This window comes from Coregonus clupeaformis, chromosome 6 (genome assembly GCF_020615455.1).
Source record: "Coregonus clupeaformis isolate EN_2021a chromosome 6, ASM2061545v1, whole genome shotgun sequence".
NCBI lineage: Eukaryota > Metazoa > Chordata > Actinopteri > Salmoniformes > Salmonidae > Coregonus > Coregonus clupeaformis.
In genome coordinates, this window is record NC_059197.1 from 51,470,781 (window position 1) to 51,493,280 (window position 22,500).

The window sequence follows — 22,500 nt, forward strand, 5'->3', positions numbered from 1 at the left end:
GAGAGGAGAGGAGTGAGGGGAGTGGGGAAGGGAGGAGAGGAGAGAGGAGGAGTGAGGGAGAGGGGAAGGGAGGAGAGGAACAGGAGGAGAGGAGAGAGGAGGAGTGAGGGAGTGGGGAAGGGAGGAGAGGAGAGAGGAGGAGAGGAGAAGGGAGGAGTGAGGGAGAGGGGAAGGGAGGAGAGGAGAGAGGAGAGAGGAGAGAGGAGGAGTGAGGGAGGAGGAGTGAGGAAGAGGGGAAGGGATGGATAGGAAGCTATATACAGTATATACACCATGGGAAATATTAGATGCAGACATGGTTAAAGCAGAAAGAGACATGGAGACAGACAGACCTATTCTGTTACAGTAGCATTTCAAGGGCCGTGCCCAGCTGTGTGAGGTAGAATGGAATCTTCCTTACTGTTTCAGTTATCACATGGAGATCAAATCTCTCTCTCTCCACTTCTATATCTCTTCCTCTATCTCTGGCTCTCTCTCTCCACTTCTATATCTCTTCCTCTATCTCTGGCTCTCTCTCTCCACTTCTATATCTCTTCCTCTATCTCTGGCTCTCTCTCTCCACTTCTATATCTCTTCCTCTATCTCTGGCTCTCTCTCTCCACTTCTATATCTCTTCCTCTATCTCTGGCTCTCTCTCTCCACTTCTATATCTCTTCCTCTATCTCTGGCTCTCTCTCTCCACTTCTATATCTCTATCTCTGGCTCTCTCTCTTCACGTCTTTGATGGATCATGTTTCATCTCTCTTCTTCTAGTGTCTACTAAAGATGCTAATTCCATGACATCAGAGGATTTCTGAAGTCTTCAGCCAATAGACACATGGCCATTTTAACAGGTTATGCCATTCTGCTAATGGCAGATGTCCGTATAAAAGAGTACTCAGAAAGTTTTAACCAATGGGGTTCTAAAGGTTCTGAAATCTTCAGCCAATGAAAGATGTCTATATAAAAAGGGGTAATACAGTTTCAGCCATGTCATTCTTTGTTGTTTCCACAGCAACACTACAGAGGCGGGCGGGACGTACATTAAAAAGTGCTGTAAAGGATTCTGCATCGACATCCTGAAGAAGATCGCTAAGTATGTGAAGTTCACCTACGATCTCTACCTGGTTACCAACGGTAAACATGGCAAGAAGATCAACAACGTGTGGAACGGGATGGTGGGAGAGGTGAGTGATAATATATAATAATAATAATAATAATAATAATAATAATAATAATATAATATCATACTTTGAATTTCATTTTACCCTGTTTAGCTAATGGCTAACGGTATACTCAGCAATATACTGTAGCATCATTTCACTCTGTTTTAGCTAATGGCTAAAGGTATACTCAGCAATATACTGTAGCATCATTTGACTCTGTTTTAGCTAATGGCTAACGGTATACTCAGCAATATACTGTAGCATTATTTGACTCTGTTTTAGCTAATGGCTAAAGGTATACTCAGCATATACTGTAGCATCATAATAACAGCGGAGTGACTTCTGCTAACGACATCAACAACATTTTTACATTTACATTTTAGTCATTTAGCAGACGTTCTTATCCAGAGCGACTTACAGTTAGTGAGTGCATACATTATTATTTTTTTATATATTTTTTCATACTGGCCCCCCGTGGGAAACGAACCCACAACCCTGGCAATTGCAAACGCCATGCTCTACCAACTGAGCTACATCCCAACAACACGCTAACACACTAGATGAAAGTTTAACCCATAATTTCTCTCTCTTTCCCTCCATCTCTCCCTCTACATCTCTTTCTCCCTCCATTCTCCCTCTCTCCTCCCTCTCTCTCTCCTTCCCTCTCTCCTCCCTCTCTCTCTCCTTCCCTCCCTCCTTTCCTCCTCCTCCCCCCTCCCCCTCTCCTCCCCCTCCCTCCCTCTCTTCTCCTTCCTCCCTCCTTCCCTCCCTCCTTCCCTCTCTCCTTCCCTCTCTCCTCCTTCCCTCCCTCCTTCCCTCCCTCCTTCCTCTCTCCTTCCCTTCCTCCTCCCTCTCTCCTCCCCCTTCCCCCTCTCTCCTCCCTCTCTCTCTCCTTCCTCCCTCCTTCCCTCTCTCCTTCCCTCCCTCCTTCCCTCCCTCCTTCCCTCCCTCCTCCCCCTCTCCTCCTCTCTCTCTCCTTCCCTCCTCCTTCCCTCCCTCCTTCCCTCCCTCTTTCCCTCCCTCCTTCCCTCTGTCCTTCCCTCCCTCCCAGGTGGTCTATAAGAAAGCTGTCATGGCCGTCGGCTCTCTGACGATCAATGAGGAGCGTTCTGAGGTCATCGATTTCTCCGTCCCGTTCGTGGAAACCGGAATCAGCGTCATGGTTTCCCGTAGCAATGGAACTGTCTCCCCGTCCGCCTTCCTCGGTAACCCTCGCCGTGTTTTGTGTTGTTACACCAACTGACAGATTGTTACGTTACACCACCTGACAGATTGTTACGTTACACCACCTGACAGATTGTTACGTTACACCACCTGACAGATTGTTACGTTACACCACCTGACAGATTGTTACGTTACACCACCTGACAGATTGTTACGTTACACCACCTGACAGATTGTTACGTTACACCACCTGACAGATTGTTACGTTACACCACCTGACAGATTGTGTTGTTACACCACCTGACAGATTGTTACGTTACACCACCTGACAGATTGTATCGTTACACCACCTGACAGATTGTTACGTTACACCACCTGACAGATTGTGTTGTTACAATTGTTTTCTTTCCTCATCGATCTACACACACTGACATAATGACAAAGCAAAAACAGGTTTTTAGAAATGTTTGCACCAAAAAAAACATTCATAAGTATTCAGACTTTTTACTCAGTACTTTGTTGAAGCACCTTTGGCAGCGATTACAGCCTCAGGTCTTCTTGGGTATGACGCTACAAGCTTAGCACACCTGTATTTGGGGAGTTTCTCCCATTTGTTCTCTGCAGATCCTCTCAAGCTCTGTCAGGTTGGATGGGGAGTGTCGCTGCACAGCTATTTTCAGGTCTCTCCAGAGATGTTAGATCGGGTTCAAGTCTGGGCTCTGGCTGGGCCACTCAAGGACATTCAGAGACTTGTCCCGAAGACACTCCTGCGTTGTCTTGGCTGTGTGCTGAGGGTCATTGTCCTATTGGAAGGTGAACCTTCGCCCCAGTCTGAGGTCCTGAGGGCTCTGGAGCAGGTTTTCATCAAGGATCTCTCTGTACTTTGCTCCGTTCATATTTCCCTCGATCCTGATTAGTCTCCCAGTTCCTGTCGCTGAAAACATCCCCACTGCATGCTGCCACCCCCATGATTCACCGTAGGGATGGTGCCAGGTTTCCTCCAGATGTGACGCTTGGCATTCAGGCCAAAGAGTTCAATGTTGGTTTCATCAGACCAGAGATTCTTGTTTCTCATGATCTGAGAGTCCTTTAGGTGCCTTTTGGCAAACTCAAGCGGGCTGTCATGTGCCTTTTACTGAGGAGTGGCTTCCGTCTGGCCCTCTACCATAAAGGCCTGATTGGTGGAGTGCTGCAGAGATGGTTGTCCTTCTGGAAGTTTCTCTCATCTCCACAGAGGAACTCTAGAGCTCTGTCAGAGTAGCCATCGGACTCTTGGTCACCTCCTGACCAAGGCCCTTCTCCCGCGATTGCTCAGTTTGGCCGGGCAGCCGGCTCTAGGATGAGTCTTGGTGGTTCCAAACTTCTTCCATTTAAGAATGACGGAGGCCACTGTGTTCTTGGGGACCTTCAATGCTGCAGAAATATTTTGGTACCCTTCCCCAGATCTGTGCCTCGACACAATCTTGTCTCGGAGCTCTACGGACAATTCCTTCGACCTCATGGCTTGGTTTCTTCTCTGACATGCACTGATAACTGTGGGATCTTATATAGACAGGTGTGTGCTTTTCCAAATTATGTCCAATCAATTGAATTGACCACAGGTGGACTCCAATCAAGTTGTAGAAACATCTCAAGGATGATCAATGGAAACAGGATGCACCTGAGCTCAATTTCGTGTCTCATAGCAAAGGGTCTGATTACTTATGTAAATAAGGTATTTCTTTTTTTTTTTTTATTGCAAACATTTCTAAAAATGTCGTTATGGGGTATTGTGTGTAGATTGATGAGGATTTTTATGTATTTAATCAATTTTAGAATAAGGCTGTAACTGAACAAAATGTGGAAAAAGTCAAGGGGTCTGAATACTTTCCGAACGCACTGTACACACACACACCCATACACACAAACAAACACACACACACACACAGAGAGATAAACACCCACAGAGACACACAAAGATTGCAGCCCTCTCCAGCCCTCTCCAGTCCTCTCCTGTCCTCTCCAGCCCTATCCAGCCCTCTCCAGCCCTCTCCAGCCCTCTCAAGCCCTCTCCAGTCCTCTCCTGTCCTCTCCAGCCCTCTCCAGCCCTCTCCAGCCCTCTCCAGCCCTCTCCAGCCCTCTCAAGCCCTATCCAGCCCTCTCCAGCCCTCTCCAGCCCTATCCAGTCCTCTCCAGTCCTCTCCAGCCCTATCCAGTCCTCTCCAGTCCTCTCCAGCCCTATCCAGTCCTCTCCAGCCCTCTCCAGCCCTATCCAGCCCTCTCCAGCCCTCTCCAGCCCTCTCCAGCCCTATCCAGTCCTCTCCAGTCCTCTCCAGCCCTATCCAGTCCTCTCCAGTCCTCTCCAGCCCTCTCAAGCCCTCTCCAGTCCTCTCCAGTCCTCTCCAGTCCTCTCCAGCCCTCTCCAGCCCTATCCAGTCCTCTCCAGTCCTCTCCAGTCCTCTCCAGCCCTCTCCAGCCCTCTCCAGAACTCTCCAGCCATATCCAGTCCTATCCAGTCCTCTCCAGCACTCTCAAGCCCTCTCCAGTCCTCTCCAGTCCTCTCCAGTCCTCTCCAGTCCTCTCCAGCCCTATCCAGTCCTCTCCAGTCCTCTCCAGTCCTCTCCAGTCCTCTCCAGTGCAGCAGTACTCTAGCCTTGGCACGGTTCTACAGTGCTGCATAGCCCACATATGAATTACCTAATGGCTTTACATAGATACATACACACACAAACGCTCTCACAAGCATGCAGGCACGCACACACACATACGTGTGTCATGCGGTAGCTACCGTAATAGCACCGATTACGAGGGCTAAGCAGGGAAACCCCAGAATGGCCCTCTGCCAACACACACACAAACACACACACACACACACACACACACACACACACACACACACACACACACACACACACACACACACACACACACACACACACACACACACACACACACACACACACACACTCACACATCACACACACACACACACACACACACACACACACACACACACACACACACACACACACACACACACACACACACAGAGAGATAGAGAGAGAGTGGCAGTACGCCAGTAGAAGAGCAGCACCGCTAGGTAATTAATATGGAGGAAGACAGGACTGGTCTATACAGCACCACTAACAGGAGGAAGACAGGACTTGTCTATACAGCACCACTAACAGGAGGAAGACAGGACTGGTCTATACAGCACCACTAACAAGAGGAAGACAGGACTGGTCTATACAGCACCACTAACAGGAGGAAGACAGGACTGGTCTATACAGCACCACTAACAGGAGGAAGACAGGACTGGTCTATACAGCACCACTAACAGGAGGAAGACAGGACTGGTCTATACAGCACCACTAACAGGAGGAAGACAGGACTGGTCTATACAGCACCACTAACAGGAGGAAGACAGGACTGGTCTATACAGCACCACTAACAGGAGGAAGACAGGACTGGTCTATACAGCACCACTAACAGCATGGAGGAAGACAGGACTGGTCTATACAGCACCACTAACAGGAGGAAGACAGGACTGGTCTATACAGCACCACTAACAGCATGGAGGAAGACAGGACTGGTCTATACAGCACCACTAACAGGAGAAAGACAGGACTGGTCTATACAGCACCACTAACAGGAGGAAGACAGGACTGGTCTATACAGCACCACTAACAGGAGGAAGACAGGACTGGTCTATACAGCACCACTAACAGGAGGAAGACAGGACTGGTCTATACAGCACCACTAACAGGAGAAAGACAGGACTGGTCTATACAGCACCACTAACAGCATGGAGGAAGACAGGACTGGTCTATACAGCACCACTAACAGGAGGAAGACAGGACTGGTCTATACAGCACCACTAACAGGAGGAAGACAGGACTGGTCTATACAGCACCACTAACAGGAGGAAGACAGGACTGGTCTATACAGCACCACTAACAGGAGGAAGACAGGACTGGTCTATACAGCACCACTAACAGGAGGAAGACAGGACTGGTCTATACAGCACCACTAACAGGAGGGAAGACAGGACTGGTCTATACAGCACCACTAACAGGAGGAAGACAGGACTGGTCTATACAGCACCACTAACAGGAGGAAGACAGGGACTGGTCTATACAGCACCACTAACAGGAGGAAGACAGGACTGGTCTATACAGCACCACTAACAGGAGGGAAGACAGGACTGGTCTATACAGCACCACTAACAGGAGGAAGACAGGACTGGTCTATACAGCACCACTAACAGGAGGGAAGACAGGACTGGTCTATACAGCACCACTAACAGGAGGAAGACAGGACTGGTCTATACAGCACCACTAACAGGAGGAAGACAGGACTGGTCTATACAGCACCACTAACAGGAGGAAGACAGGACTGGTCTATACAGCACCACTAACAGGAGGAAGACAGGACTGGTCTATACAGCACCACTAACAGGAGGAAGACAGGACTGGTCTATACAGCACCACTAACAGGAGGAAGACAGGACTGGTCTATACAGCACCACTAACAGGAGGAAGACAGGACTGGTCTATACAGCACCACTAACAGGAGGAAGACAGGACTGGTCTATACAGCACCACTAACAGGAGGAAGACAGGACTGGTCTATACAGCACCACTAACAGGAGGAAGACAGGACTGGTCTATACAGCACCACTAACAGGAGGGAAGACAGGACTGGTCTATACAGCACCACTAACAGGAGGGGAAGACAGGACTGGTCTATACAGCACCACTAACAGGAGGGAAGACAGGACTGGTCTATACAGCACCACTAACAGGAGGAAGACAGGACTGGTCTATACAGTACCACTAACAGGAGGAAGACAGGACTGGTCTATACAGCACCACTAACAGGAGGAAGACAGGACTGGTCTATACAGCACCACTAACAGGAGGAAGACAGGACTGGTCTATACAGCACCACTAACAGGAGGAAGACAGGACTGGTCTATACAGCACCACTAACAGGAGGAAGACAGGACTGGTCTATACAGCACCACTAACAGGAGGGAAGACAGGACTGGTCTATACAGCACCACTAACAGGAGGAAGACAGGACTGGTCTATACAGCACCACTAACAGCATGGAGGAAGACAGGACTGGTCTATACAGCACCACTAACAGGAGGAAGACAGGACTGGTCTATACAGCACCACTAACAGGAGGGAAGACAGGACTGGTCTATACAGCACCACTAACAGGAGGAAGACAGGACTGGTCTATACAGCACCACTAACAGGAGGAAGACAGGACTGGTCTATACAGCACCACTAACAGCATGGAGGAAGACAGGACTGGTCTATACAGCACCACTAACAGGAGGAAGACAGGACTGGTCTATACAGCACCACTAACAGGAGGAAGACAGGACTGGTCTATACAGCACCACTAACAGGAGGAAGACAGGACTGGTCTATACAGCACCACTAACAGGAGGAAGACAGGACTGGTCTATACAGCACCACTAACAGGAGGAAGACAGGACTGGTCTATACAGCACCACTAACAGGAGGAAGACAGGACTGGTCTATACAGCACCACTAACAGCATGGAGGAAGACAGGACTGGTCTATACAGCACCACTAACAGGAGGAAGACAGGACTGGTCTATACAGCACCACTAACAGGAGGAAGACAGGACTGGTCTATACAGCACCACTAACAGGAGGAAGACAGGACTGGTCTATACAGCACCACTAACAGGAGGAAGACAGGACTGGTCTATACAGCACCACTAACAGCGTGGAGGAAGACAGGACTGATTAGATACACTAGATTAGACAGGACTGCTGACAACACCACTTTAATACTCTCCCACTCACATTGTGTTTGGGGGGGAGGGGGGTTCAGTGGAGTGTTAGAGTGTGTATCTAATCTGATCTGTGTGTATCTGTGTCTCTGTGTGTATCTAATCTGATGTGTGTGTGTATCTAATCTGACATGTGTGTGTGTGTATCTAATCTGACTTGTGTGTGTATCTAATCTGATGTGTGTGTATCTAATCTGATGTGTGTGTGTATCTAATCTGACATGCTTGTGTGTGTATCTAATCTGACTTGTGTGTGTATCTAATCTGATGTGTGTGTATCTAATCTGATGTGTGTTTGTGTATCTAATCTGATGTTTGTGTGTATCTAATCTGATGTGTGTGTATCTAATCTGATGTGTGTATCTAATCTGATGTGTGTGTGTATCTAATCTGATGTTTGTGTGTATCTAATCTGATGTGTGTGTGTATCTAATCTGATGTGTGTGTGTATCTAATCTGATGTGTGTGTGTATCTAATCTGATGTGTGTGTGTATCTAATCTGATGTGTTTGTGTATCTAATATGATGTGTGTGTATCTAATCTGATGTGTGTGTGTATCTAATCTGATGTGTGTGTGTATCTAATCTGATGTGTGTGTGTATCTAATCTGATGTGTGTGTGTATCTAATCTGATGTGTGTGTGTATCTAATCTGATGTGTGTGTATCTAATCTGATGTGTGTGTGTATCTAATCTGATGTGTGTGTGTGTTCATGTATCTCCTCTTTCTCTCTGTGTGTGTTTCAGAGCCGTTCAGTGCCTCGGTGTGGATTATGATGTTTGTGATGCTGTTGCTGGTCACAGCGATGGCTGTCTTCATGTTTGAATACATCAGCCCTCTAGGCTTTAACAGGAACCTGGCACAGGGTAGAGGTAGGTACACACAGACACACACACACACACACACACACACACACACACACACACACACACACACACACACACACACACACACACACACACACACACACACACACACAATGCAATGAACATATCACCACACACAGGGTTAAATCGGAATTTACATCCTAATTTCTCTCTTTCCTTCTCTCCCTCCCTCCCTCCCTCCCTCCTCTCCCTCCCTCCCTCTCTCCCTCCCTCCCTCCCTCCCTCCCTCCCTCCCTCCCTCCCGCCCGGCCCCCCTTCCTCCCTCCCCCCTCCCTCCCTCCCTTCTCTCCCTCCCTCCTTCTCTCCCTCCCTCCCTCCCGCCCGCCTCCTCCCTCCCTCCCTCCCTCCCCTCCTCCCTCCCTCCCTCCCTCCCTCCTCCCTCCCTCCCTCCCTCCCCTCCCCTCCCTCCCTCCCCCCTCCCTCCCCTCCCTCCCCTCCTCCCTACCTCCTTCTCTCTTTCCCTCCCTCCCTCCCTCCCTCCCTCCTTCTCTCTTTCCCTCCCTCCCTCCCTCCCCCTCCCCCCCGCCCGCCCCCCTTCCTCCCTCCCTCCCTTCTCTCCTCCCTCCCCCTCCCTCCCTCCCTCCCTCCCTCCCTCCCTCCCTCCCTCCCTCCCCTCCTTCTCTCTCCTCCCTCCCTCCCTCCCTCCTCCCTCCCTCCCTCCCTCCCTCCCTCCCCCTCCCTCCCTCCCTCCCTCCTCCCCCCCCTCCCGCCCGCCCCCTTCCTCCCTCCCTCCCCCCTCCCTCCCTTCTCTCCCTCCCTCCCTTCTCTCCCTCCCTCCCTCCCGCCCGCCTCCCCCTCCCTCCCTCCCTCCTCCCCCCTCCTCCTCCCTCCCTCCTCCCTTCTCTCCTCCCTCCCCCCCTCCCTCCCGCCCGCCCCCCTTCCTCCCTCCCTCCCTCCCTCCCCTCTCCCTCCCTCCCTTCTCTCCCTCCCCCCTCCCCCCCCCTCCCTCCCTCCCACCCCTCTCCCCTCCCCAGACCCCCACGGCCCATCGTTCACCATGGGTAAGGCAGTGTGGCTGCTGTGGGGTCTGGTGTTCAACAACTCTGTTCCGGTCCAGAACCCCAAAGGCACCACCAGTAAGTTCATAGTGTCGGTGTGGGCCTTCTTCGCTGTCATCTTCCTGGCCTCGTACACAGCCAACCTGGCTGCCTTCATGATCCAGGAGGAGTTTGTGGACCAGGTCACCGGACTGTCCGACAACAAGGTAATGTTTACTGTTTCACGCTCTCGAGCGTGCGATCGTGTTAGCGACGGCAGTAATAATATAACATGTATTTGTAACGATGTTGCGGTCCAAATCGCTTTACAGTGAATTTGCTCGAGCGATGAATCACTTTGAGACCTGAAGGCTGGTGTTAGCTCCCTAGAGCTGATGCCCCAGGCTTTAGCTCAGAGAGAGCTAACGCGGGTCTTGAGGTACACCGATTCCCTGGGTTCAATACCCTGTCTATCCATATACATGTGTACATGCCAGTTAGATATAGAGACAGGGCCTAGAAATAGCTTTAGTAGATTGTGTTCACCTAGACTTTCTACATTACATTCCAGTCTATGTCTGCATATTCTATGCTGCCTTCACGTCCTCACGGAATGATCGGAAATGTACATTTCCGAGTCGGAACTACAAGTGGGAAACTGGCGTTACAATCTTGTATGGCCCGGATTCCCCGTCGGAATGTTTCCGAGGGTCCGAGAGATCCCGCAGAGCGCGTGAAGCTAGCACAGAGGCTAGGGAATCACAGCATATTCACCTACTGTGTGTCAGCTTCAGGTCTACTGTCCCATAGACTTAGATAGACAGCTCTAGTGCCACAAAGCTTGTTTTAGCATGGGACCCTTCTATCTACCGCTATGGACTTACTGTCCCATAGACTTAGATAGACAGCTCTAGTGCCACAAAGCTTGTTTTAGCATGGGACCCTTCTATCTACCGCTATGGACTTACTGTCCCATAGACTTGGATAGACAGCTCTAGTGCCACAAAGCTTGTTTTAGTATGGGACCCTTCTATCTACCTCTATGGACTTACTGTCCCATAGACTTAAATAGACAGCTCTAGTGCCACAAAGCTTGTTTTAGCATGGGACCCTTCTATCTACCTCTATGGACTTACTGTCCCATAGACTTGGATAGACAGCTCTAGTGCCACAAAGCTTGTTTTTAGCATGGGACCCTTCTATCTACCTCTATGGACTTACTGTCCCATAGACTTGGATAGACAGCTCTAGTGCCACAAAGCTTGTTTTAGCATGGGACCCTTCTATCTACCGCTATGGACTTACTGTCCCATAGACTTGGATAGACAGCTCTAGTGCCACAAAGCTTGTTTTAGCATGGGACCCTTCTATCTACCGCTATGGACTTACTGTCCCATAGACTTAGATAGACAGCTCTAGTGCCACAAAGCCCGTTTTTACATGGCCAGAGACATTGAGGACTTTCACCATTTTTAAGTAGTCAACTGGGTGAGACTTCCGTGGGTTAAGGAAAGGCTCGTTCACGTAATTCCATCCAGGTCACCAGGAAGGATCAGCCAATGAATTATACTCCTTAGCAAACATTCCATAACTTCAGGTGGCAGTAAATCACCCACCTTGACTCTATGCAGGTTCAGGTGGCAGTAAATCACCCACCTTGAATTTATACAGGTTCAGGTGGCAGTAAATCACCCACCTTGACTTTATACAGGTTCGGGTGGCAGTAAATCACCCACCTTGACTCTATACAGGTTCAGGTGGCAGTAAATCACCCACCTTGACTCTATACAGGTTCGGATGGCAGTAAATCACCCACCTTGACTCTATACAGGTTCAGGTGGCAGTAAATCACCCACCTTGACTCTATACAGGTTCAGGTGGCAGTAAATCACCCACCTTGACTTTATACAGGTTCGGGTGGCAGTAAATCACCCACCTTGACTCTATACAGGTTCGGGTGGCAGTAAATCACCCACCTTGACTCTATACAGGTTCAGGTGGCAGTAAATCACCCACCTTGACTCTATACAGGTTCAGGTGGCAGTAAATCACCCACCTTGACTCTATGCAGGTTCAGGTGGCAGTAAATCACCCACCTTGACTCTATGCAGGTTCAGGTGGCAGGAGCTCAGTTTGTTTACCAATAATAGTAGAAAAATAAGACATGGACTACTTTAAAATGAAGACACACTCAGTGGTCTTGTGTCGGCCTTGTGATTGAAAGGTTGGGAGTTCGATCCCCGGCCGAGTCATACCAAAGACCAAAGCCAAGGCTACTTTGCTTAAAATATTGTGAAGGTCCTCAATGACGCTGCCCATGCTGTCAAAGAAGCCATTAAGACACAGATGCAAAGAAGGGCCCTCTATCTACGTCTATGGACATACTGTCCCATAGACTTGGATAGACAGCTCTAGTGCCACAAAGCCTGTTTTAGCATGGGCCTTCTATCTACGTCTATGGACTTACTGTCCCATAGACTTGGATAGACAGCTCTAGTGCCACAAAGCCTGTTTTAGCATGGGCCTTCTATCTACGTCTATGGATTTACTGTCCCATAGACTTGGATAGACAGCTCTAGTGCTGAAAGCCTGTTTTAGCATGGGCCCCTCTATCTACCTCTATGGACTTACTGTCCCATAGACTTGGATAGACAGCTCTAGTACCACAAAGCCTGTTTTAGCATGGGCCTTCTATCTACCTCTATGGACCTGCTGTCCTCATCCTGTCTCCATTAACATCTAACGTCCTGTTTCTGTTTTGTGTCCTTAAATCAATCTACAGGTACTTATTTATCACGATTAATAGGCTATTACTGGGGCCTGGAGTTGTAACCCTACGCTCGAGGGTTGAAAACCTCCCGGACGTAAATAACGATTGTTCATGACCCGATGAATGCCACGCCCGTAATAACCGTTGTAACCATAGTAACCACGGGCATTGTTGTTGAAGCTCTTCGAGGCGTTGTTGTGGACGGGGGGCGGGGCTGTGACCAATTGAAGTGAAAAATGTCATCTACCGTTGGGTGATCAGAGCTGATCAAAGGTATGAGCTTGCTCGGCCCCGCCCCCTTCCCCCCCAGGGCCACACCTTCATCTGTCTTACCACACAGCTTGATTGGCCGTTGTCACCTAGTGTTGATCGGTTAGTGGGACACTTCTGGTGTTTCTCTCTGTTGGAGTCAGTGGGGAGACTAGAAGGTGTATTCACATCTCAGATTCACATCTGGACCTGGAAGCCAGTTCCACTGCTTTTTTTTTCATTCTTCCCCTTTAATTTGGGACTGATTTTAACCTGGGACACCAGCTGGGTGAAATTAATTATCAGGTAGAACAAAAAAACAGCAGTACTCCGGACCTGTAATAATAATAATAATAATAATAATAATAATAATAATAATAATAATAATAATAATAATAATAATAATGAACAGTGTGGTCTACATGTGTATGTCTGTTGCAGTAGAATCACTGTCTCTCTGTGCTGTGTTGAAGTCATGTGTTGTCTGCGTGTGGCCAGCTCTGTGCAGGTCTGTAGTCCATTCTCACTGCTGCTACTACAGGTGTCAGTGAAGGGGCTAAGGTAGGTACCCCTTCAACTGAAGTGTTACCACTGGTAGGTGGGTACCCTTCAAGTGGACACTACCCCTAGTGTTACTGGACTGGTGAGTTGGCTCTATGCTGAACCCAAAGCCTGCAGTTATAATGACTTATGACTTGTTTTAACAGAAGTGTTACTGGCCTGGTAACACTATACACGCAGTTATAATATCCTTATGAGTTGATATAAGCATGAATGAGGCTGTATGAGCTAACTGATTGATTATAGCACAGCTAAGATCAGTGCTTGACTTGGGATGAAAGAGGTACAGGAGCTGTCTTTTTTCAAGTCGGTTCATTAGACTATGTTCACAGAAATTCCCAAATGACATTATGCTATAGAGACTTCTGATAGAGATCCCTGATTTCCATGACTTCTCCATTACTTTTTTCACCACATTTCCATGACTTCTCCATGACTTTTTAACCACATTTCCATGACTTCTCCATGACTTTTTAAACCACATTTCCATGACTTCTCCATGACTTTTTAACCACATTTCCATGACTTCTCCATGACTTTTTAACCACATTTCCATGACTTCTCCATGACTTTTTAACCACATTTCCATGACTTCTCCATGACTTTTTAAACCACATTTCCATGACTTCTCCATTACTTTTTAACCACATTTCCATGACTTCTCCATGACTTTTTAAACCACATTTCCATGACTTCTCCATGACTTTTTAACCACATTTCCATGACTTCTCCATGTCTTTTAACCACATTTCCATGACTTCTCCATGACTTTTTAAACCACATTTCCATGACTTCTCCATGACATTTTAACCACATTTCCATGACTTCTCCATTACGTTTCAAACCATATTTCCATGACTTCTCCATTACTTTTTAACCACATTTCCATGACTTCTCCATGACTTTTTAAACCACATTTCCATGACTTCTCCATGACTTTTTAACCACATTTCCATGACTTCTCCATGACTTTTTAACCACATTTCCATGACTTCTCCATGACTTTTTAACCACATTTCCATGACTTCTCCATGACTTTTTAAACCACATTTCCATGACTTCTCCATTACTTTTTAACCACATTTCCATGACTTCTCCATGACTTTTTAAACCACATTTCCATGACTTCTCCATGACTTTTTAACCACATTTCCATGACTTCTCCATGTCTTTTTAACCACATTTCCATGACTTCTCCATGACTTTTTAAACCACATTTCCATGACTTCTCCATGACATTTTAACCACATTTCCATGACTTCTCCATTACGTTTCAAACCATATTTCCATGACTTCTCCATTACTTTTTAACCACATTTCCATGACTTCTCCATGACTTTTTAAACCACATTTCCATGACTTCTCCATGACTTTTTAACCACATTTCCATGACTTCTCCATGACTTTTTAACCACATTTCCATGACTTCTCCATGACTTTTTAACCACATTTCCATGACTTCTCCATGACTTTTTAACCACATTTCCATGACTTCTCCATGACTTTTTAAACCACATTTCCATGACTTCTCCATTACTTTTTAACCACATTTCCATGACTTCTCCATGACTTTTTAAACCACATTTCCATGACTTCTCCATGACTTTTTAACCACATTTCCATGACTTCTCCATGACTTTTTAACCACAATTCCATGAATTCTCCATGACTTTTTAACCACATTTCCGTGACTTCTCCATGACTTTTTAACCACAATTCCATGAATTCTCCATGACTTTTTAACCACATTTCCGTGACTTCTCCATGACTTTTTAACCACGTTTCCGTGACCAATAATTGGTGCTGTCTCTATGTATCCTAGATGAAAAAGTCAGCGTGAATGTGGTACTGACACTAGAAGGCTGCTGGTCTCCGATCCCATGTCCCACTCAAGGCACTCGGGCTCCCGAGTGGAGCAGCGGTCTAAGGCACTGCATCTCAGTGCTTGAGGCGTCACTACAGACCGAGTGGTGCAGCGGTCTAAGGCACTGCATCTCAGTGCTTGAGGCGTCACTGCAGACCGAGTGGTGCAGCGGTCTAAGGCACTGCATCTCAGTGCTTGAGGCGTCACTGCAGACCGAGTGGAGCAGCGGTCTAAAGGCACTGCATCTCAGTGCTTGAGGCGTCACTACAGACCGAGTGGCGCAGCGGTCTAAGGCACTGCATCTCAGTGCTTGAGGCGTCACTACAGACCGAGTGGTGCAGCGGTCTTAAGGCACTGCATCTCAGTGCTTGAGGCGTCACTACAGACCGAGTGGCGCAGCGGTCTAAGGCACTGCATCTCAGTGCTTGAGGCGTCACTACAGACCGAGTGGCGCAGCGGTCTTAAGGCACTGCATCTCAGTGCTTGAGGCGTCACTACAGACCGAGTGGTGCAGCGGTCTAAGGCACTGCATCTCAGTGCTTGAGGCGTCACTACAGACCGAGTGGAGCAGCGGTCTAAGGCACTGCATCTCAGTGCTTGAGGCGTCACTACAGACCGAGTGGAGCAGCGGTCTAAGGCACTGCATCTCAGTGCTTGAGGCGTCACTACAGACCGAGTGGAGCAGCGGTCTAAGGCACTGCATCTCAGTGCTTGAGGCGTCACTACAGACCGAGTGGAGCAGCGGTCTAAGGCACTGCATCTCAGTGCTTGAGGCGTCACTACAGACCGAGTGGCGCAGCGGTCTTAAGGCACTGCATCTCAGTGCTTGAGGCGTCACTACAGACCGAGTGGCGCAGCGGTCTAAGGCACTGCATCTCAGTGCTTGAGGCGTCACTACAGACCGAGTGGCGCAGCGGTCCAAGGCACTGCATCTCAGTGCTTGAGGCGTCACTACAGACCGAGTGGCGCAGCGGTCTAAGGCACTGCATCTCAGTGCTTGAGGCGTCACTACAGACCGAGTGGCGCAGCGGTCTTAAGGCACTGCATCTCAGTGCTTGAGGCGTCACTACAGACCGAGTGGCGCAGGCGGTCTAAGGCACTGCATCTCAGTGCTTGAGGCGTCACTACAGACCGAGTGGAGCAGCGGTCTAAGGCACTGCATCTCAGTGCTTGAGGCGTCACTACAGACCGAGTGGCGCAGCGGTCTTAAGGCACTGCATCTCAGTGCTTGAGGCGTCACTACAGACCGAGTGGCGCAGCGGTCTAAGGCACTGCATCTCAGTGCTTGAGGCGTCACTACAGACCGAGTGGCGCAGCGGTCTTAAGGCACTGCATCTCAGTGCTTGAGGCGTCACTGCAGACCGAGTGGTGCAGCGGTCTAAGGCACTGCATCTCAGTGCTTGAGGCGTCACTGCAGACCGAGTGGCGCAGCGGTCTAAGGCACTGCATCTCAGTGCTTGAGGCGTCACTACAGACCGAGTGGTGCAGCGGTCTAAGGCACTGCATCTCAGTGCTTGAGGCGTCACTACAGACCGAGTGGTGCAGCGGTCTAAGGCACTGCATCTCAGTGCTTGAGGCGTCACTACAGACCGAGTGGCGCAGCGGTCGAAGGCACTGCATCTCAGTGCTTGAGGCGTCACTACAGACCGAGTGGCGCAGCGGTCTAAGGCACTGCATCTCAGTGCTTGAGGCGTCACTACAGACCGAGTGGTGCAGCGGTCTAAGGCACTGCATCTCAGTGCTTGAGGCGTCACTACAGACCCCCTGGTTCGATTCCAGGCTGTATCACAACCGGCCGTGATTGGGAGTTCCATAGGGCGGCGCAAAATTGGCCCAGCGTCGTCCGGGTTTGGCCGGTGTAGGCTGTCATTGTAAAAAATAATTGGTTCTTAACTGACTTGCCTAGTTAAATAAAGGTTAAAAAAAGAACTTAAACCCCCATAAAGTAGAATCACTGCACTCTTAGGCTACTGTATAAATAAACACGTTGTTAAATTTTTTTTTGTTGTCAATTAGTGTGTGGAATGGAATGGCATCAAACCGTGTGTTTGATGTATTTGATACCATACCATTTTCTTTAACGCTCCAGCCATTACCACGAGCCCCGTCCTCCCCAATTAAGGTGCCACCAACCTCCTGTGAGCAGGATAGCCTAGCCATACTACAAGCTATGTTTTGAATTAGCTAAATAGATAGTCTATAAATATTTTCTAGGCTACCTGATGCTGAAATGTCTCTCTCTCCTCGGGCAACGGCCCACAGGCACACATACAGATGATGTACAACACATACAGATGATGTACAACACACATACAGATGATGTACAACACACACAGATGATGTACAACACATACACAGATGATGTACAACACATACAGATGATGTACAACACACACAGATGATGTACAACACATACACAGATGATGTACAACACACACAGATGATGTACAACACACACAGATGATGTACAACACACACACAGATGATGTACAATACACACAGATGATGTACAACACACACAGATGATGTACAACACATACACAGATGATGTACAACACATACAGATGATGTACAACACACACAGATGATGTACAACACACAGAGATGATGTACAATACACACAGATGATGTACAACACATACAGATGATGTACAACACACACAGATGATGTACAATACACACAGATGATGTACAACACACACAGATGATGTACAACACACAGAGATGATGTACAACACATACAGATGATGTACAACACACACAGATGATGTACAACACACACACAGATGATGTACAACACACACAGATGATGTACAACACACACACAGATGATGTACAACACACACAGATGATGTACAACACATAGGGCGGCAGGTAGCTTAGTGGGTAAGAGCGTTGTGCCAGTAACTGAAAGGTCGCTGGTTCTAATCCCCGAGCCGACTAGGTGAAAAAATCTGTCGATGTGCCCTTAAGCAAGGCACTTAACCCTAATTGCTCCTGTAAGTTGCTCTGGATAAGCGCGTCTGCTAAATGACTAAAAATGTAAATGTAATACACAGATGATGTACAACACACACAGATGATGTACAACACACACAGATGATGTACAACACACACAGATGATGTACAACACACACAGATGATGTACAACACACACAGATGATGTACAACACATACAGATGATGTACAACACACACAGATGATGTACAACACATACAGATGATGTACACCACATACAGATGATGTACAACACATACAGATGATGTACAACACATACAGATGATGTACAACACATACAGATGATGTACAACACACACAGATGATGTACAACACACACACAGATGATGTACAACACATACAGATGATGTACAACACATACAGATGATGTACAACACACAGAGATGATGTACAACACACACAGATGATGTACAACACACACAGATGATGTACAACACACACACAGATGATGTACAACACACACAGATGATGAACAACACACACAGATGATGTACAACACACACAGATGATGTACAACACACACACAGATGATGTACAACACACACAGATGATGTACAACACACACAGATGATGTACAACACACACACAGATGATGTACAACACACACATATTATGTACAACACACACACAGATGATGTACAACACACACACAGATGATGTACAACACACACACATATTATGTACAACACACACAGATGATGTACAACACACACACAGATGATGTACAACACACACATATTATGTACAACACACACACAGATGATGTACAACACACACATATTATGTACAACACACACACAGATGATGTACAACACACACAGATGATGTACAACACACACAGATGATGTACAACACACACAGATGATGTACAACACACACAGATGATGTACAACACACACAGATGATGTACAAACACACACAGATGATGTACAACACACACACAGATGATGTACAACACATACAGATGATGTACAACACACACAGAGATGATGTACAACACACACACAGATGATGTACAACACACACACAGATGATGTACAACACATACAGATGATGTACAACACACACATACAGATGATGTACAACACACACACAGAGAGACGCTGCAGGGTAGGCCTAATTCTGATCATGTCTGATATGTAGATTTGAAGTGATTGATAATATATTTAAAAAAGGAAAAACACAGTATAAACATTCCGTAAGAACCCTCATCCCACATTCATTCCGCTTTGATCAACCTTTTCTTGACGCATGTTTTGTAAAATCTGGGCCGGGTGATACCGCCACTTTGTTTTTAATAGAGGAGCCGTTACGAAGTTTCCCCAATAATTGCTCAGGCCCAAGTCAAGCACTACTGGGCTACCTTCTACAGGACCCGTGAGTAAGGAGCTTGCTATTCATCAACATGGGGAACAACAATGTGATCGGTTCTGATCAGATATATCGATCATATTTATTTGATCCTGTGTTTTTTTACGATATGATGTAGATTGATGTTTGACGTATTTTCTCCACCCCCCCCCCCTGTCAATTATTGATGACGTGTTACGGTTTGACCTATTCCCTGTAGTCACGTGACGTCACGTATTACTACACCGTAAGTATTCAAGTTAGTAGTAACTGAATCTATCAAGCTTCCTTTCATGTACTTTAAATACACTGCATTCTCTCTCAACAGGCCCCACAGTGTCAGCTATACAAGATCCGTTACATTGATTTTTAAGGGACTATATCAATTGTAAAAAAAAAAAAAAAAAGAAGAGACTACTAACTTCTATATACTAAAGAGTAGAAACATATTTATGTTTTGTCTTAATTTATGGTCTGTATTCATTAATGCGGTATTTGAATAGAGAGCGATACAAGACCACTGACATATGGAATGATAAACAAGAGATGTGTTGCAATGTGTATGTATATATATATATAGCTCATGTTAGTTTCCAACACCTAGATGGTGTTTCAAGAAGAAGAAGAACAGAACAGAACATTTCACTAACAAAGGAGAACGTCTATTCTGTTCAATAGAACTTTAACTTGATCCTCCTTGTGGGACAATTAGTATGGAGGAAGACTAGGAGGAGGGAGAGGGAGGAGGGAGACTAGGAGGAGGGAGAGGGAGGAGGAAGACTAGGAGGAGGGAGAGGGAGAGGGAGGAGGGAGACTAGGAGGAGGGAGAGGGAGGAGGGAGACAGGAGGAGGAAGACAGGAGGAGGGAGAGGGAGAGGGAGGAGGGAGACAGGAGGAGGGAGAGGGAGGAGGGAGACAGGAGGAGGGAGAGGGAGGAGGGAGACAGGAGGAGGGAGAGGGAGGAGGAAGACAGGAGGAGGGAGAGGGAGGAGGAAGACAGGAGGAGGGAGAGGGAGGAGGGAGACGGGAGGAGGGAGACAGGAGGAGGGAGAGGGAGGAGGGAGACAGGAGGAGGGAGAGGGAGGAGGGAGACAGGAGGAGGGAGAGGGAGGAGGGAGACAGGAGGAGGGAGAGGAGAGGGAGGAGGGAGACAGGAGGAGGGAGAGGGAGGAGGAAGACAGGAGGAGGGAGAGGGAGGAGGGAGACAGGAGGAGGGAGAGGGAGGAGGGAGACAGGAGGAGGGAGAGGGAGGAGGGAGACAGGAGGAGGGAGAGGGAGGAGGAAGACAGGAGGAGGGAGAGGGAGGAGGAAGACAGGAGGAGGGAGAGGGAGGAGGGAGAGGGAGGAGGGAGACAGGAGGAGGGAGAGGGAGGAGGGAGACAGGAGGAGGGAGAGGGAGGAGGGAGAGGGAGGAGGGAGACAGGAGGAGGGAGACAGGAGGAGGGAGAGGGAGGAGGGAGACAGGAGGAGGGAGAGGGAGGAGGGAAGACAGTAGGAGGGAGAGGGAGGAGGGAGACGGAGGAGGGAGAGGGAGGAGGAAGACAGGAGGAGGGAGAGGGAGGAGGGAGACGGGAGGAGGGAGAGGGAGGAGGAAGACAGGAGGAGGGGAGGGAGGAGGAGACAGGAGGAGGGAGAGGGAGGAGGGAGACAGGAGGAGGGAGAGAGGAGGAGGGAGACAGGAGGAGGGAGAGGGAGGAGGGAGACAGGAGGAGGGAGAGGGAGGAGGGAGACAGGAGGAGGGAGAGGGAGGAGGAAGACAGGAGGAGGGAGAGGGAGGAGGAGGGAGACAGGAGGAGGGAGACAGGAGGAGGGAGACAGGAGGAGGGAGAGAGGAGGAGGGAGACAGGAGGAGGGAGAGGGAGGAGGGAGACGGGAGGAGGGAGAGGGAGGAGGAAGACGAGGAGGGAGGAGGAGGAAGACAGGAGGAGGGAGAGGGAGGAGGAAGACAGGAGGAGGGAGAGGGAGGAGGGAGACAGGAGGAGGGAGACAGGAGGAGGGAGACAGGAGGAGGGAGAGGGAGGAGGAAGACAGGAGGAGGGAGAGGGAGGAGGGAAGACAGGAGGAGGGAGAGGGAGGAGGAAGACAGGAGGAGGGAGACAGGAGGAGGGAGACAGGAGGAGGGAGACAGGAGGAGGGAGACAGGAGGAGGGAGACAGGAGGAGGGAGGAGGGAGACAGGAGGAGGGAGACAGGAGGAGGGAGACAGGAGGAGGGAGAGGGACAGGAGGAGGGAGACAGGGAGGAGGGAGACAGGAGGAGGGAGACAGGAGGAGGGAGAGGGAGGAGGAAGACAGGAGGAGGGAGAGGGAGGAGGGAGACAGGAGGAGGGAGAGGAGGGAGGAGAGGGAGGAGGAGGAGGGAGACAGGGAGGAGGGAGAGGGAGGAGGGAGACAGGAGGAGGGAGAGAGGAGGAGGGAGACAGGAGGAGGGGGAGAGAGGAGGAGGAAGACAGGAGGAGGGAGAGGGAGGAGGGAGACAGGAGGAGGGAGAGGGAGGAGGGAGACAGGAGGAGGGAGAGGGAGGAGGGAGACAGGAGGAGGGAGAGGGAGGAGGGAGACAGGAGGAGGGAGAGGGAGGAGGGAGACAGGAGGAGGGAGACAGGAGGAGGAAGACAGGAGGAGGGAGAGGGAGGAGGAAGACAGGAGGAGTAGAAGAAAGAGGGGAGGGGACAGGAGAAGAGGGAGGTATATAAGAAAAACG

The 22,500-nt window shown here is 48.9% G+C and overlaps 1 protein-coding gene across 1 annotated transcript in view; it reads left to right on the plus strand.

Annotated features, from left to right (window-relative positions):
• The window catches only part of LOC121557545 (glutamate receptor ionotropic, NMDA 2A-like), a gene marked incomplete at its 5' end in the record, with an annotated part of 72,405 nt that overhangs the window by 24,431 nt on the left and 25,474 nt on the right, over positions 1–22,500 (plus strand). Inside the window, 4 exon segments of the mRNA XM_045216947.1 lie at positions 995–1,166; positions 2,197–2,350; positions 8,872–8,997; positions 9,987–10,216. Coding sequence (XP_045072882.1) covers positions 995–1,166; positions 2,197–2,350; positions 8,872–8,997; positions 9,987–10,216 — 682 coding nt within the window.